Below are 17,979 nucleotides of genomic sequence, written 5' to 3'. Positions count from 1 at the left end.
CTAATAAGTTAGCCCGCTTCCATCTTAGACTGCATCATCACTTACCATCAGGTAAGATTGTAGTCAAGGGCTAACTTGTAAAGAATGAAAAAAACAAAAAAAAAATGTGTGCGCTCAATGTTGTAGCCTATTATTCGGATCACTTTTGCGGTGACTTTGTAGGGACGTAACCAATCTATAGTATAAAATAATCATTACCTCAGTGTCATACATACATATTCGTAGATTAAGGATAGGTCTCTACCAGTTCGAGACCAATTGATAAAATCTAAGATTACTTATTAGGCTAGTTATCACCATTTTTAAAAGGGTCTTAAATTTTTCATTGTTCTACTAGATTGAAAATAAATTATCATAATTTATTATTGAGAATTCATAGCATGTGGTTAGGCGGGTGAGATCTTTTTGTATGGTTGTAAGTTAGACAGATCCAATTTCGAGAAACAGGTGACGTCGAATCCAGCCCCCCTAGACAAGTGGCTCGTCGATTCTCTTTCTACGATAATTAACGCTTCGAATACTAGAAAGATGTATGGGAATGACATTTGCTATCTACAGATCACGTGATCAAGATCTGTCATTCCCACACATCTTTCTAGTAAACTTCAAACGTAAGCGATCGTAGAAAGAGAATCGACGTGCCACTTATATAGGGGCGCAGCTCGGCTGGGCAGCGTTCGGGAAACTCTGCGACAGCTTTACGTCCGAAATTCCTTAGTAGGTACCTACTTGAAGACGAAAGTCTTCGAACAGTGCGCGTTGCCAGTACCTTTGGATCCGAGACTTAGTCGCTAACTAGGAGCCTTATTGGAAGGCTAAAAGTCACTCAACGGGCGTTGGAGTGAGTTATGCTTGGAATTTATCTTCGTGATCGAGTCAGAAATGAGAAGATCCGCAGAAGAACCAAAGTCACTGACGTAGCTCATAGTTCGAAGAGCCGATGGATATTAGGGGAAAGCGCAGTGTTGGTGGACCGAGGAGATCAAGCGGGGTGCAAAGAGCTGCTGGATCGAGACCGTTGTGTCTGAAAGACCGTACAAGAAGCCAATGTCCAACAGTGGACGTCCATCAGCTGGATAAGTGAGTTACGACCTTTATTTTTAAGCACCTAAAAATATGTTATACACTTAATAAAACTTCCTTGTCCGGTTTAGTATATATAAGTACTTGTAGGTAAGATGGGAGCGTCGATATGCCCACATCTGTTTCACGTGTTGACCGGCAAAATTGTGTCAAGGACCCAAATACCACACAGTTCAGGCATCCATTGTAGTTCCGCTTCTTTTATCATCATGGGAAATTAATTCAATTAAAATGCACCATACAATAAGCGTTATGGGGCTTAACTGAAAGATTTATTGGTGCGCGCTGACATTTGGCAGCATTTATTTTATTTACAGTCCATTCTTGATAACTAGCCTGCTGCAATCTGATAGATTCAACAATTATATTGTACTTTTTGATTGGATTTAGGTATAATATGTCTGAAGCATCTGAATAATTACTAGATATACCTACTGAGACATAGAGTAGATATAGAACAGACATACACAATATTATTAACCTACCTACAGATGAATAAATGAGTAATTAATTAATCTACTATATAGTATATTTCGATATTTCTAAGTAAAACAACAGACACGATAGCCTTGTGTATGGTGGTAGTGGACTAAGGCCTGACATATTTATGTAATATATAAATTTAATCTCAAATATCTAAATAGGTATCAATCTAAACGAAATAATTTGTTATAGTCACTATAACAGGTGGATTATAACAGATAAGAACATCCCAATTTCGAAACCTATGAAGATAACAACCCGCGGTTAATCAATTGATTCACGGTCAAAACTGCTTGATATACAATCCTAAGACCTTACACGAATATAGAGCAAACAGTTGGTAGCTTACAGCCATGAAAATTATTGTGTTCTTATTTCTCACGGTAATTGTATTGGGAAATGCCGATGGTAAGAATTATTTTTTTATATGGACGCTATTTCGATTAGCTGCAATAACGCCTGATTGTAGTGATGGTAAGCGAAGAAGTCTACGGTGGAACGCAATTGCCTAAAGTCTACTTCGTCTTGCCTGTAAGACAAAATAGTTCATTGCTTTTTTATGTTGTACAAGCTGACATCGCGCGGTTTCACCCTCGTAAGAATGCGGGGATAATATATATAGCCTTCCTCGATAAATGGGCTATATAACACTGAAAGAATTTTTCAAATCGGACCAGTAGTTCCTGAGATTAGTGCGTTCAAACAATCAAACAAACTCTTCAGATTTATATTATTAAGTATCGTTAATGCTTGACTACAATCATGCCTGATGGAAAGCGATGATGAGGTCTAACTTGAAGCGCGCTTGGCCAGAAGAAGCCTATTCACTCTTGCCTTGAAGATGCACAAATTGTACGTGTCGGGAAATACTGACGCCGGACATTTCACACATTAGCAGTTCTAATTAGAAACATTGATGCAAAACGTTTCGTGCGTGTTGCCTTGATGTCTTAGGAGGAGTTAGAATTAGTTTTTATGTAGGTACAGAGGTACGGACGCTGTTATACGCTTTGTTGTAATAATGCCTGAATTTAGTGGAAGATACAGTCTACAGTGGAACTTGATTACCTAGTGGAAAGTCTATATTCACTCTTGACTTGAAAATAAGACAGCTATTTTAGTGGAAACCGCCAAAGCTAAAGCCATAGGTAGTTACGATTCATACGTGCATTTCTCAAGCTGAATACTTATGTAGATCTTGAATAATCTTTGACGGCCTACGTGGCGTAGTGGTTTGCGCGGTGGATTTACAAAACGGAGGTCCTGGGTTCGATTCCCGGCTGGGCCGATTAGGGTTTTCTTAATTTCTTAATTTTGTTAAGTGTTATCTTGGAATCTCTGTCAGAGTCGAGTCTGAGGCTTAGAAGAAAGTCTGACCTCTGCTTGGTTGATAGGGTTTATGGGCTGGTGAGATCTCCAAAAGCCTTTGGGAACTTTTAATCAACCTCTGACGAGGTAAAACGTCACGGTTTTTGTATGGCTCTCTTTTGTTTAACAGATATATTTCAGCGTGAAGATCGCAACTTCAACAGCAATGCAATCATACGACAGCTCTTTGAAATGCTCAAGTATTTCATAAAACATGGCAACTGTGAAAAAGACGTGCCAGTTTTAGATCCTTTCCATTTTGATTATTCAGATATAGAATTTTCTTCACCTGCAAATATATTGAGGTAAGAAACTACCTGTAACTATGTATATTTTTAAACTTACATGTTTACATAGTATTGAACATTTTATCGGATATATTGCACACAATAAGTGCATTTAAATACGCCAACGTTTATTTATTATATTTTTTATAGATTACAAGCTGGTTTTGCTAATGGAGTTTTGATTGGATTTGGTGATTATGAACTACTGAAAACACAGTTTACAAGAGAAGACATTGCCGCAGAATTGTGTTTACATTTTCCGTCTATTTTATTCAAATCAGGTTAGTAAAGTTGTAGAAAATAGAACAATACTTGTATATTTCTAAACAAAATAAATTTATTTTAATCTGGGATCCGATGCAACGAAAGTTTTATGGTGAGTACTGTATTAAGTGGTTAAAAATATTCAAAACTACAGAGGGTTACCTACAAATAGATGCCTAAATAAAAAATCAAATAAGTTGGTATTCTTTACATGTTTTTTTTTTATTTTCCAGGGCACTATGAAATGCAAGGCGATATCTACGACTCTATACCTATCACTGGAATGGGAAAATTCGAGTAAGAACTTTATGATTTTAAATCTAGGTACCTATAGGTACCGCCAACGGTCAAACTTTGAGTAGATACCCTCTGATATCGCAACACGCCGAACTGAGAACTGCGTAGCTATTATTAAACAGACTAGGATATTATGTGTACCTATTGGTTTACTGCGTACCCTCAGTTCAGAGAGGACTTGAAAATTGGCGTAACCTAGAGGGAACTTAGAAGGAACCTACATAAGAACCAGTGGCGTAGCGTGCCTTGGATCAAATTATGATACAGGGCCCCGTATCATATTTTGATACAGGGCCCCTCCAAGGCACGCTATCGTGAGTTTGGGGGCAATAGAAGAGCGGCTAGTCCCGCAAAATTATGTTAAAATTTTAGATCGAAATAATTTAGTGGAAAAATTAAAAGATCAAAAAAATCTAAATTATTCGAGGATTTTCATAAATGGTCGTTTTGGAATTTTAATAATTTTTTTAGCAGTTTTTTTTTAACTATTATGTTTCTTCCCCGGGAAAAACCAGATTAAGTGTGATTGTGGATTACATTTTACTATTTTTTGCTTTCACACGTATCATTGATACGGCTGATTCGAACATTTAACTAACCTACTGGTTAGACAAAGTTGGTGTTAATCTTTATGTGTCTTGTAAAACTAAAAAACTTGCTGTGCTTTTTTGGTACCAGCAAACTTCAGTCATAATTAAAACTTTGTTGTTTACAGATTCGAAATACACAATTTTACGTTTTGTGGAAAAGCTTTCTTGATGCAATCTGTTGATGGAAAGTCGATATTAGTAAAGAATATCACTACTCCTAGTTTTAGCGTCGACCAAATTGAAGTAAGTATCCGACTAGTAGATAGAGGTAAGTACTTACCTAAAAAAAAAAAGTTTCTGTAATAAAATCGTCATTCTTTTATTAAATAAATACATTTGATTATAATTTACCCATAAACGCGGGTGCGACAATTAGAATCAACTACAGAAAAGTTATGTTTGTAGGATTAACATTCAAATCAGTGGCGTAACTGTAAGCTAGCAGGGCTGGCAAAATGACACGGTCAAACGATCCAAAGCGACCAGCCCACGAGACTCTTAGCTACTATGCAATCCTACTAGTCTACTTCCTACTAATATTATAAACGCGAAAGTTTGTATGTTTGGATGTTTGTTACTCTATAACGCCGCTACTACGATTTAGCTGAAATTTAGAATGGAAATAGATTTTACTCTGGATTAACACAAGGCTACTTTATATCCCGAAAAAATCCATGGTTTCCCGAGATTTGCGAAAACTGATGATTTTGATGATATGAATGTTTGTTACTCTTTCACGCCTCAATTACTGAACCGAATTAGCTGAAATTTGGTATTAAGATATAATTTAGCATGGATTAACACATAGACTACTTTTTATCCCGGAAAAATCCATGGTTTCCGAGGGATTTGTGAAAAACTAAATTCCACACGGACGAAGTCGCGGGCGTCCGCTAGTCTAATATCATCATCATCAACACAACTGGATACATATTTGTGAGATGATTATAAATGTTTTCTAGTGTCTGTACAAAGTCATTGTACTTACAACCTGCAAGTTTGCCAATTACAAATGTGCCTCAAAGTGAAAAAATCACAATCTAATGCGTAATTAATTTTGATAACGAAATCTTGTGACCATGCTGATGTGACTCAACTAAGGACATATATTTTATTGAGGTGCATTGTTCACGCTCTATCTGCCACATTTTACGAGGCACGGTGGCACACCATATCTCCGCATGGGCCTGTCCAATCTCGCCTAATTTATAGTCTTATTGTATTTATTTGTTTATTTATCTACTCATCTATTACATTTGGAGCGACAATGTGACCCAACAAGTAGTCATTTTAATTTGTAGCAAGATTAATTATTGTTAGGGTTCCGTAAAATGAAAAAACAGAACCCTTATAGTAGATTTTGTTATACATCTGTCTGTCTGCTTGTCTGTCTGTCTGTCTGCTTGTCTGTCAACATCCTTTAACTCAACAAGGTGTGGAGTTATAGAGTTACAATTAAAACCATATAGTATAGGTTAGTCTACGGTCCATTGAATCTGTGTAAAAATCAAAGTTAATTAGGTACAATACACAGTTAATTATAATACAGTACGAAGTTAATTATAATATAGTACGGAACTCTCGGTGGGCGAGTCTAACTTGTCTAACTCGCACCTTGTCCGCTATTTTTAACCGACTTCAAAAAAAATTATTTAAGCCGTTTCTGAAAGAACTACATGAAAGAACACTGGCTGAAAAATCTAAATCTTGATGATGTTCTTACATGGCTTGAATAAATACATTATCGGGCTAGCACCGCCTTCAAACTGATCATCAGTTAGTACGTAATATGATATATAGAACTTAGAATGATATTATTTTTAGCTTTTTAGTTTAGTCAGTATGTTTTATGTTTTTGAAGTCGGTTGAATTTTTTTAATTAATTTTTTTATTATAAACCCTACTCTATGACGGCTTACAATTCTTTAGTTTAAACTTAGTCAATTCTTTAGTTTAAACTTAGTCAATTCTTTAGTTTAAACTTAGTCAATTCTTTAGTTTAAACTTAGTCAATTCTTTAGTTCTATAAACGAAGAAACTTAACATCAAGTTTTCTACGGTCCCCTATAGCTAGCGAGATCGAAATAATAGATTATGCCAACTGCTGTTTTTGTTTTAGTCACGCATAGAGTTCGACGGAAATATAGACGACATCGTAAATGCAATCATCAACGACGTTCTAGCCAGCTACCTCACACGCTTCAATAGATTTCTTGCTGCAAACTATGTTGATGAATTTATTGAAATTGTTAACCCGTTTTTGAAGAAATTCGATTCTTGGCGGATATTAGCCACACTTCTTTGACATCAAATATATTATTATTAAATACTGTCTTGAAATATCTTCTTCTCATGTGCTAAAGTGTTTTTGTTTACTTTAATGCCGTAAAAATTTCCAGGTCGTATCTTATAATGAGGCACTCATTACAAATAATTGATCTTTATCAATATACAATACGATTTATCCACGATCTAGTACCTATAATATTATCTACGAAATCAATAATAATATAATTAATTTATAAGATTATGAATATGTATTATGATTAAAAAATAATTTGATTATTTCTGTTTTATTTATCGTCCTATCTGTACGTTCTTTACCCTTTAATTACCTTCAAAAATTTTAATTGAAATAATTCAGGTGAGTGAAATAATTTTCTTACAACCATCCTATTTTGTCTAACCAGAGCTCATGCCTACTCCAACCCCTTATTGTGTTGGTCGACCTCCAAAAGGTGGACTCACGACATCAAGCGAGTCGATGGATACAAGAGCCTCAGTATTCGTGTTCAGTAAATCGTGGTATTTGAAAATCTTTATCATCATCGTCATATCACCCTATGGACGTCCACTCCACTCAAGTAAGTACTTCCAAATATCACAATCTTGAGCCGCCTGCACCCAGCGAATCCCTGCGACTCGCTTTATGTCATCAGTCCACCTATTAGCGTCGACGAACACTGCATTTTCTAGTGCGATGTCGCCATTCCAGCCTGGGCACCCCACAATCTCTCTATGAGGCCGTTATTCTTGATGTCTATCGGCTGAAGTGATGATGATGGTTCTAGTTTAAGCCCATTATGTTATACGCTAGCAAGTGACTTAGCGGTCTTAGTTAGATATTCCTATAAATCTTGGATTCAATTGTAATGTATGTTCAGCGTAGATTGGTCGGTCTTTATTTGAAGTTGAGGTTTGAAGGGTTAAGTTCCTAGAGAGTATCCTGCGAGCGAAACTTTGCTGTGTGTTCACTATGTTGCCTTTTAAGATCAGGTTGTCTTTACTTTGAACCTATTTAATAAATATAAGTAAATGAGTATAATGAATATTTATGTATGTCTCATGTTGATATTTTGTATAAGTATTTTATGAATATACATTGAACAGAAAAAGAAAGTTAAATGCAAGCTATTTTTTAAATTTATTTAGTTTATTCATACAAAGTTAACACGTCATACGTAGGTACATAATATTTGGAAAATAAATAAAAAGAAAGTTCAAGGAAAAATTGTAAATAGAACCTAGTCTCATCGCGATTGTCCGCATTTTCAGTGCCACTGAGGTATATAGCGGTATTATCTGGTAGGTATTATTATGATGAGATATAGATCACAAAATTTCATTTTCAGAATGAGATTGTTATTGATGCTTGTGTTGTGCGGTGTAATAGCGGCCGCGCCGAATGTTGAAAAACGAGAGCCAATATATGTTGGAGGTAAGTAGCAAGTAGGTATAATCCAGGGCTACCGCCGTATGAAAGTTACGGGCCCCCCGGAATTCAGGGGCCCCTTACGTGTGAAAGTAATATAATATAAATGTAGATAATCCACAATCTCTTTTTTCCCTGGTTAATGGTTATGCGTGCGCCCAAAAATTGGAAACATCTATACTTATAATAAATCTGTAGAGAGGTCAATTGAAAAAAAAACATAAAATACATTTCCAAAATAACTATCAGTGGGTGATTAGTGATCGTTGCTGAATGTGAGTGAATCAGTAAAATTTTTGTCTGTCTGTCTGTATGTTCGTCGTATCGAATAAATGGCTTATTTATTTTTTGTATTAATGGGGGACGAAATCGCGGGCGTCCGTTAGTAATGAAATAAAAAGATAAATAATGAAATCTCTCCTCTATAGAATATTGGCATAAATTAATTATTCGTTTATTTACAGAAATACAAGACTTATCTAACCAGAATCGCAATATACTCGTGAACGTTCTAATACGCCAGTTCTTTACCATCCTCCGTAACATTATCAACAATGGGTTCGACTCTCTGGGCATCCCACCACTGGACCCGCTGAAACTGGACCATTTCCACTTGGTGATACCAGCTGGAATTATCAAGTTAGTATTTATTGAATTATCGCAAAGCTATACCTTCATTCATCATCATCAGTTTTTTAAAGGTAAGGCCTCGCTCGATTATAAGGACGGATCATAGATTCGAGCAATTTGAAGCTTAGACCTACCACGCCATTGTGGGTTAACAGGCTTACAGTGAAATTCATAGACGTTGCGGGACTGTTCATGCGCTGAGTGTCGAATTTAAACTCTATGCGTTTGAGAATTCGACACTCAACGGGCGAACGGCCCTCTGGGGTATCCCCGCCGGCTGCAACGTCTATGGATTCCACTGTTAGATATCTACCTAGATACCACCTTATTTTGGGAAGTTACGTAGGTAAAGTAGGGATGTACTTTACTTAAATAGGTAGGTATTATTATCAAATCGGTTTTTTTTTGATTACAACACTAATAAAATCTTTTTAACAAAAATTAACAAAAAAATAACCGATTTCTAACATACAGTTCCTATTCTAAAAAGCAATAATTAAAATCGTTCCTATGTCCTTTCTATTGATCGGTTTGAGGGTGGCGCTAGACCAAAAAGGCTTTATAACTTGTTTTTTGGCACCGAACCGAACTTTCTTTTTCAAGTCGGTTAAAAATATAAAATAATCCTATATTATGTATCCTATTATACATACTCGTATGTATTTACTTATCTACCTGCCCAGTTTGTCTGTTATCTACACTGAGATCTTTTGATCGTTTTGTAATAATACCTAGGCACTTATTATTATTCCATTTAGATGATTCAATTATTTATGAATATATTACAAATATAGCCAATTTTTTTTATAGAGATTCTATAGTATGTACCTATAACCTATGTATGGAGGTTACATCTTTGAAAATGATACAACAGTTTTGATCTTACCGAACTACAAAAATGGTAACTATGTTCGTCTGTATGATTTTTTCGTTATACAGCCTCGATTTGGAGCTGAAGGACGCATTAGTGGCCGGTATCGGCGGGTTTGTCGTCCACAAAAGTGACCTGGAGCTGTCAGAATTATCGTTTGATGTCGACATCTCCGTGCCACGATTGGATATCAGCACTGGTAGGTTGGTTTCGCTAATCCTAACTAATATCATTAATGCGAGTGTGAGCCCCTTTCCCAACGCGCGCTGCGAGCGGCTGCGCGCGCACCCGCTTCGCCGTTTGGATAGAACCGCGGTGCAAGGACCAGCTAATGACTAAGGGCCCCGTATGGGTTCGAAACTAGTCCGACGTTGTATCACGTGAGTTTTAGCCGTGTTTTACTTATAATAAATTAATATAAATAACACTCACGATAGTTTAAATTCTAAAATACGAGTGTGAGATTCTTTGTAACGCTTTCACTTTGGTATAGATGACACCATTAACTTACTAACTCCAGGGTGCTTATGAGAATTTCTTGGAATAAAGGAAACCTTAATATTTGATAGCCCGTCCCAAGACCTAATGATCTGAATCCTAATTATATGGCCTCAGTGGCGCAGTGGTATGCACGGTGGATTAAAAGATGGAGGTCCTGGGTTCAATCTGCGGCTGGGCTGGGCTGATTGAGATTTTCTTAATTGGACAGGCTGGTGGGAGGCTTCCGCCGTAACTAGACGGCCTACCAGCAAAGACGTACCATCAAGCGATTTAGCATTCCGGTACAATGTCGAGAAGAAACCGAAAGGTGTGTGGATTTTCAGTCCACTCCTTACAAGTGAGCCCGCTTCCATCTTAGATCGCATCATCATTTACCATCAGGTGAGATTGTCAAGGCTAACTTGTAAAGAATAAAAAAAGACACTTAATCAAATCACTGAGCCAACAAGGCGCTTATACCTTGACCAAAGTATGTAGGATTTCGATCTTGGTATACCTACTTAGCAGCAGTGCAGCAATATACCTATTGCACTTAGATAGGATTGAACTGTGAACCGAACGACAACGTCTATTTAAAGTGCTGAACCTGAAGGCCTAGTGGCAGTTTGATGAGTTTGTTATGGGCTCTTCTCGGACCAAGGCGCGTTTGGAACCCTCGTAACTTTAATTTTAAGTTTTCGAATGATTATTATCACCATTATCTTAAGTTTAATATTAATACCTGACTGAAAAAGCTTGTAAACTAAGCCTATTTGAAATAAATGAATTTTGACTTTTGATCACAAAAAACATATGTAGGTACAAGGTTTGATACTGTACTACTACTGTATACTGTGTACTGTATACTATCGCGGTAGCGTAAACACGAATTTCTAAGGAATTGAAACAGCGCCATCTAGGGGCACTACTGCACAACTGTTTCAATTCCATATAAATTCGCGTTTACGTCAACGCGATAGTAACAGTATGAAAATATTGAAAACCACTAGGCACACTGATTTTGAATTTACTTATAATTTTCGTGTGTTTTTTTTTCTCGAGAGTCTCTGGTGCCCTCTAGACGGGATTCCCTAAACAATTGCTTAAATAGGTTTTAAGCTAATCAAGGACTGACAGTGACATGTCTATCCTAATATTCTCAAGTTGTTTTAAAGTTTATTTAATCTGTTTACAGACCTTTATGACCTCACTGGTGATATTTTAACTGCTATACCAATATACGGGAAAGGCAAAGCTGAGTAAGTAAGAAATTATACTTTTTCATGTATTTAATATATACCTAGAGCCGTGATAGCCCAGTGGATATGACCTTGGCCTTCGATTCGGAGGGCGTAGGTTCGAATCCGGTCTGGGGCATGCACTTATTACTTTTCAGTTAAGTGCATTTTAATAAATCAATTATCACGTGTCTCAAACGGTAAAGGAACACATCGTGAGGAAACCTGCGCACCTGAGAATGTAAAGTTTACTAATCCGCATTGGGCCAGCGTGGTGGACTATTGGCCTAACCTTTCTCATTCTGAGAGGAGACTCGTGCTCAACAGTGAGCTGAACATGGATTGTCAGCGATGAATATATACCTACTTATTACCTATTTACCTTACTTGTGTGTGTACATGTAATTTATATAGGTACCAATTTAATTTTTACAGGTTTGTTGTCGAAGGATTCAGGTTCAAGGCGAAACTGTTCTTGAAACAATCGGACGATGGAAAATCTGTGATTATAGACAGGATAGAGGGCGCTACTTTCGATCTTCCTTCTCTAACGGTAATCGTACAACTTCACACAAGAAGTACCTATGCAATTTATTAAATTAATGATGATAAATATAGTAAAGAATGACGATTTTAAAAGAGCTATTAGGTATTGATCTTATTGCCGGTTCTTCTCAGCAGAACCTGCCTTCCGAACGGGTGGTACCTATTCTCTAAACATATTCAAACTTGACGTTTCAAAAGTTTAGTAATAAATTAATTTGAATTTAACAAAGATTGAGATAATATTATCACAGTATACAATTGTATACATTTTTACTGTGATATTATCGCGCCATTTAAAAATAGGAACAACTTAACTTTAGAGTGATTTCAGAATAGCGTATTTTTTTGCGCGTGTCCGGTCGTATCAGCATAAGCGCTTACACGCTACAATACGCGCTTCAAAAAACCGAACTCGCGTAAACTGGCATATTTCGGCGTGGTAGCTCGAACCAGCCGTGTAAACCCAGTGGATATGACCACTGCCCCCGATTCTGGAAGGTGTGGGTTCGAATGCGGTCTGGGCCATATGCACCTAGTTTTGAATTGGGTGCATTTTAGGAAATTAAATATTACGTGTCTCAAACGGTGAAGGAAAAACATCGTGAGGAAACCTGCATACCAGAGAATTTTCTTAATCCTCGTGTGTGTGAACTCTCCTAATCCGCATTGAGCCAGCGTGGTGGACTATTGGCCTAACCCCTCTAATTCTGAGAGGAGACTCGAGCTCAGCAGTGAGCCGAATTGGTAATGGCTCGAATCAGTGGTGTCGTGTCACTATCAACGAGCTTAGAAGCGCGTCAACAGTCGTAGGTACGAGCTGAGCGGGTGCCAAAAGGCGCGCCTATACAAATCCAAAAACGATTCCAAAAACGAGCTCATAAGCGAGTATAAAACGCTAGTCTGAAACCGCTCTTACTCCTTTATAAGTGCGAATACCAGTGGGCGACGCAACTATTCAGTGAAAAAATGCCGCGGACCCGCGGATTGTAAGAGTCCCTGCGAGGCCGTTAGCTCTTATCTAAAATTTAAAAAAAAATTCTGATCCCTACAATGAATTCGCAACGGAACTCCACTGGTATAGTTACGCCATTGGTTAATATTGTACCTACTTATTAAATTGTGCCTCTCTGTGTCTACTCTTTACTATACTCAACACAACCCCTGGCACATTTACGCAAGCAATTAATAAGCTATCGGCGACAAAAATAAACTTTATCGGCTTACAATATATATTTATTTTTCGTTTCCAGTCAAACATTTGTGGCGCCATAGGGGGAGGCGACATCGACGCTATCGTCAACGCAATAGTAGAGGAAGTGTTGGTAGATTACGCCGTTCGGTTCCGCGGCGCTATCTCCAAGCTAGCCGCCCGTGCCGTCATCACAGTTGGAAACCCTCTCCTAGAACAACTCGACACCTGGCGATTCATCGAACCCTTACTGCCAACTGCTTAGCTATAACGACCCGGGATTAGATATTCGGTATACAGCACCTAAACTCAAGCGATTTAGCCTAGATTAAGAAATAGGTACCTACCTAACTATATTTTTACTCATAAGGAGGCATTCCGATCTTGGCGACCGCGACAGGGTCGCACGACCCACTGCTTAGTATGAATTTATATGGAGCACTATACAAAAATAGTCACGCGACGCGGACGCTGTCTTGGGCTTTGTTTAGTGCTCCATATAAATTCATACTAAGTAGTGGGTCGCGATCGCGTGTCGCAGAAGGAACTATACCCCTTAACTTATACTCCTTAATTAACTATAAGAAAGGAAGGAAGAACGGAGGGCAACCTTTAAGGTAGCATTCCGATCTTGGCGACCACAACCTACGACCGCGACAGGGTCGCACGACCCACTGCTTAGTATGAAATTATAAGCAGCACCTAACAAAAGTGGTCGCGCGACGCGGTCTCGGGCTTTATTTAGTGCTCCATATAAATTCATACTAAGCAGTGGCTTGTGTGACCGTCGCGGACATAAAGTTTGCATGCTATTGGACCTAATTGAAGCTATTTAATATTTATTGCGTGAGTTTAGGTGACGTAGGTACCTATTCAACATTTTTACCCATGGCACTATATGAATACATGTAAATATAAATATAAATTTATAAATAAAAATAAATTTTTTTTTTATTTTAATTAAAAGTATATCTACAAGTATTAATGCCTGCCCTAGTTAAAAAATTATGCACCTCACAGCCTACGGGTATATTATTTACATACTACATAGTTCCTTGTTTCCAACATATAAATAAAACAAGCAAAAATTGCTGCTCACTGGCAATGGTTTTAATGAAAATTACATAATTTTACTTCCACTATATTCACCACACTTCGCGACACAGACCCCAAGCATCCAATTTATATCCTTCCTTACACCGGTTATTTACTGGCGAATCTTCGTACGCTATATCTTTTATTTTAAAATCGTACTCTTGCACCGTACCATCGAAACCATGACGAATTATTACGGACGAAAAAATGCCGTTAAAAAGCAGCATTAGTGACATGGTAGCAATCAATATTCTTGTCCACATTTTGGGTTATCTATTTCAGCGTCTATTGGGTACTGCGTTAAATTTACGAGTAACTAATGGTATAGTATATGATCATATCCGTTTCATCCCACACAATACCCACGCGAATTTTGGTGATAAAAATACTTAAAAGTATGGAAGAAATAAAACAAATATAGGTAGGTGTAAAAAATATAATCGCGACTCGCTTTATAAAGTAATAATAAGGTAACACTTGAATAACTTATATTATGTTACTGTTATAGTAATTACTGAATATCCAAATGGACGGTTAAAATCACAAAATTTCGAGACAAGGTAGAAACTAAAGTGAATTTTAGTACTTTTACATGGTTTTACCATGAGAGTTGGTAAATCTTAGATTTGACTGGAAAATCTTGAATGATAAAATGAATTGAAATGATAATTTTAGCTTTCTTTACAGTAAATGAATTATAATTTCTTATGTAAAATTATTTCTTTTTTTTTTCATTTTATTGAACAATTCAAAAAATAAAATGGTCAATGAAATATTTTTATCAAAACATTACAATTTAACAAGAAACAAACACCTAAAACACTTAATATAATGCAACAGCTTAAAATATCTTTTAATTTTATCTGATCCATCCTGTAAACCTTTATAATTTTGTATTGCTTTGTCAAAATTTTTGTGTATTCTATATAATTATATCACTTGTATTTAGTGTAAAAAGTATATTCAAAAAGTATAAAAAGTTATATGTAATATGTTAAAATTACAAAGTTAATAAAAATAAAATTTAGGTAGCAATTATCAATAAAAAAACATATATTACGCATAATAATATTTGACCAATACTATTTGCGAGAGTAAATATGTAAAAAATATTATAAAATCACAGCTAATTTGGTATCCACAAGAATACAAGTAAATTTATTAGAAAACTGACAAATCATAAATGCTTTGTGCTAGTGATCATAAAAAAGTTCAACATTACAATCCCACTAATACAGTCCACTAATCTGCATTTGAACAGCATGGTGGGTCTAAACTCAAGAATCCCTCTCTTCTTTTTTTCTTTTGATCTGCAGCAACAGTTAACTAACATGTACATGTATTTGTACAACTTTGCAAATCTTAATATATGTATAATTGTAAAAGGTCACTCATCACACTTGATGTACATAGATGAAATTTAGCAGGGAGGTAGTTTATAGTTAGTAGGTGTCCACTAAGAATGGGTAGGGCCGGATTAAGGAGGTCTTAGGGTGAGCAATGTCCCGGTTGTCAGTTTGTTGATGTACATAAGAAATGACTACAAAAACCTGTTCAAGTTTTCTCGAGTACTCTACAGATTATTAATCACAGTAATTGCAGGATTATGTAAATGTGAATGTCCACGTGAATCTTGTGAATGCCACTCTTATTTTAAAACAATTAGTTTATTCATTCGTGGGTAAATGTACCGTTTTAGGTTTGGGAAGTGGTGGAGTTTGCCGTTCTCTGGGTGGTGGTGGATTCTGTCGCTCGCGTGGTTGCGGTGGAGGAGTGGCGGTGGCGCGACGCGGCTCTGGTGGCGCCTGACGAGGCCTCGGCTGAGGAGGCGGATGTCGCTCACGAGGCATAAAAACCTTGGGTTGGTCTTCCATTGCGCCTACAAAATGAAATTTATTTATATTCATGTGTGCAGACTCCGACGGAGTCGATGAAGAAGTTAGCGTGCTATAGGTAGTAATTTAATACCAGATAGGTAGACTATTAATTATCTTTTTAGATTTGGAAATGGTAGGGAAATAATTTTGATATCAGTTCTTATTTTTTTGTCTAACACTAAAATCGCAAATAGGTACTCACGGTTTTTAGGGGTAAAAAGAATCGAGATTTACCCCCTTAATTACAAAACTTTCAGTATTAAGTAATAACAATATTTCTTTATTTTAATTTTCTATTTTATGATTTTTGTGGAATATTTGTTTGTTTTTCCTATCTTTTTGACATTTCTTCTGACGTAGGACATGATAAGTTGACAGTGACACTTCACTTGACAAACAGATAATTATTTTTTTTCTTTTTCATCAATGCTACTTTTTAGCCGTTTATGAAGGCTACGCAGTTGAGGTCTATGGTTTGTGCTTTTATAGGCCGTACTTTAGTATTTTAGTCGAGTACGAACAATTTTTGGATTAACCGCCCAAAAATCGTTCGTATTCGACCGCTTTCCACCTTGATTTTTGGGCGGTAGTCTAGTATGCTACTCGACTAAAATACTAAAGTAATCCGAACTAGGCCTAAGTGACTACAGCGCCCTTAGACCATTAATAACTGGACGTGGTTCGCACCCAAATTCACCAACAAAAAAGTCTGTCATTTTTTGAGCGGGACGAGGTAAACTCACACATCGAAAACATTTAACACCATTAAGTATATTCTGTGTCCATACACTACACACAACTATAAATTTGACTCGCAATACACACACGCGTAATTTTTACACACACTAACAAACACATTGTGCACAGTAAAAATATATACAAGCAGTATACTCGGCCGTATTTTTGAAATAAATACTTACAGCGCGTGGTACGTAAACATGTGATAGGGCTGCCCGTCTCCAGCATTTTAATTACATTTGCCAACTTTGTATTTCCATTTAGTTTTGTGATTGTAAATATACTTTTTTTATGTAAACAAATAAAATATTTTGTAAATTGTAGTAAAATAGGAAGTGATCAATAAAATACGTGTTGTTTTTTGATTGGTAGATTTAAATAAGGCTGATACCAATCAATGACCTTGAAGGATAGGTCGTATTCATATGTTTATTTTGGTGATGCCATCTAGGTATATTACCTCCACACTACGTGACCAAATATTAAAAAACCGGTCAAGTGCGTGTCGGGCCACGCGCAGTGTAGGGTTCCGTAGATTATGTTAGCCCTTTAATCCCTTATGTTTTTCTCAATTTTAAAGCCTTTATTATTCCTTACATTATTACATTAAACAAGTTTTTCAATTAATAAGAGTAACAGTTTTAATTTTTTTTTCCGTGTTAGTATATTGTTAGTGTATCTGTTTTAAGTTTAGTATGTTAGTCTTATTTCTAATAAATAAAATCTATTTAACTAGTAAGTTGAAATTGAAATTGAGGTATAGCTCACGTTTCGACCTCTAGTATGAAGTCAAACTACTGCTTGCATATTTACTGTGACATTGCTTAGACTATCCACAGATTAAATACATAGAATATTCGATTACTGATCGATGTTTGGCCGTTTCGTCAAAAGAATCGATTCTTTTTATAAATTGTTTTTATTAAAAATTTGATAAAATTAAGGTTTAAATACTTTCAAATGAAACGTTACTCCATCTTTTACTAAACTACAAGTTTTTGGCCGTTTTTTATGCCATTTAACAACACAAACCGGCATTTTTAGGGAGCTCCTTACACGACGAAAACGATTACAACAATGAAACATCGATTCTGTAGCAATAGTTTTTATAAACGCATTAGATCATAGATTTTTGATCTTTGCCAGAGGGGTAAGGGGTTAGCGAATCACGTCCCAGTTATTAATGGTCTAAGACAGCGCCTTAATTTATTTTCTACTCATTTAAATCCAA

The 17,979-nt window shown here is 36.5% G+C and overlaps 1 protein-coding gene and 2 long non-coding RNA genes across 3 annotated transcripts; 2 read left to right on the top strand and 1 right to left on the bottom strand.

Annotated features, from left to right (window-relative positions):
- Positions 1-962: 962 nt before the first annotated feature.
- Positions 963-3,782, top strand: LOC112045648 (uncharacterized). The gene is made up of 4 exons (XR_008250813.1): positions 963-1,080; positions 3,065-3,239; positions 3,372-3,502; positions 3,719-3,782. It is a non-coding gene; the product is annotated as an uncharacterized LOC112045648 (long non-coding RNA).
- Positions 3,783-8,005: 4,223 nt separating this feature from the next.
- LOC112045633 (uncharacterized) lies at positions 8,006-13,471 on the top strand. The gene is made up of 6 exons (XM_024081902.2): positions 8,006-8,090; positions 8,549-8,723; positions 9,654-9,784; positions 11,261-11,324; positions 11,739-11,856; positions 13,100-13,471. The coding sequence occupies exons 1-6, from the start codon at positions 8,006-8,008 to the stop codon at positions 13,301-13,303; spliced, it is 777 nt and encodes a 258-aa protein (XP_023937670.2). The 3' UTR covers positions 13,304-13,471.
- A 1,084-nt stretch (positions 13,472-14,555) lies between these two features.
- Positions 14,556-16,499, bottom strand: LOC112045655 (uncharacterized). The gene is made up of 2 exons (XR_002886814.2): positions 16,213-16,499; positions 14,556-16,012 (listed from the first exon to the last, which is right to left on the bottom strand). It is a non-coding gene; the product is annotated as an uncharacterized LOC112045655 (long non-coding RNA).
- Positions 16,500-17,979: the final 1,480 nt, after the last annotated feature.

Source organism: Bicyclus anynana, chromosome 4, assembly GCF_947172395.1.
Source record: "Bicyclus anynana chromosome 4, ilBicAnyn1.1, whole genome shotgun sequence".
Classification (NCBI taxonomy): domain Eukaryota; kingdom Metazoa; phylum Arthropoda; class Insecta; order Lepidoptera; family Nymphalidae; genus Bicyclus; species Bicyclus anynana.
The sequence above is the reverse complement of the archived record's forward strand: the minus strand, read 5'-3'. Positions and strand labels throughout refer to the sequence as shown.

Excerpts from the sequence above, each read along its gene's own strand:
- LOC112045633 (XM_024081902.2), top strand. The coding sequence starts at position 8,006 with ATGAGATTGTTATTGATGCTTGTGTTGTGCGGTGTAATAGCGGCCGCG. Across the intron at positions 8,091-8,548 it reads AGAGCCAATATATGTTGGAG|AAATACAAGACTTATCTAAC; the intron begins GTAAGTAGCAAG and ends GTTTATTTACAG. Across the intron at positions 11,325-11,738 it reads TACGGGAAAGGCAAAGCTGA|GTTTGTTGTCGAAGGATTCA; the intron begins GTAAGTAAGAAA and ends TAATTTTTACAG.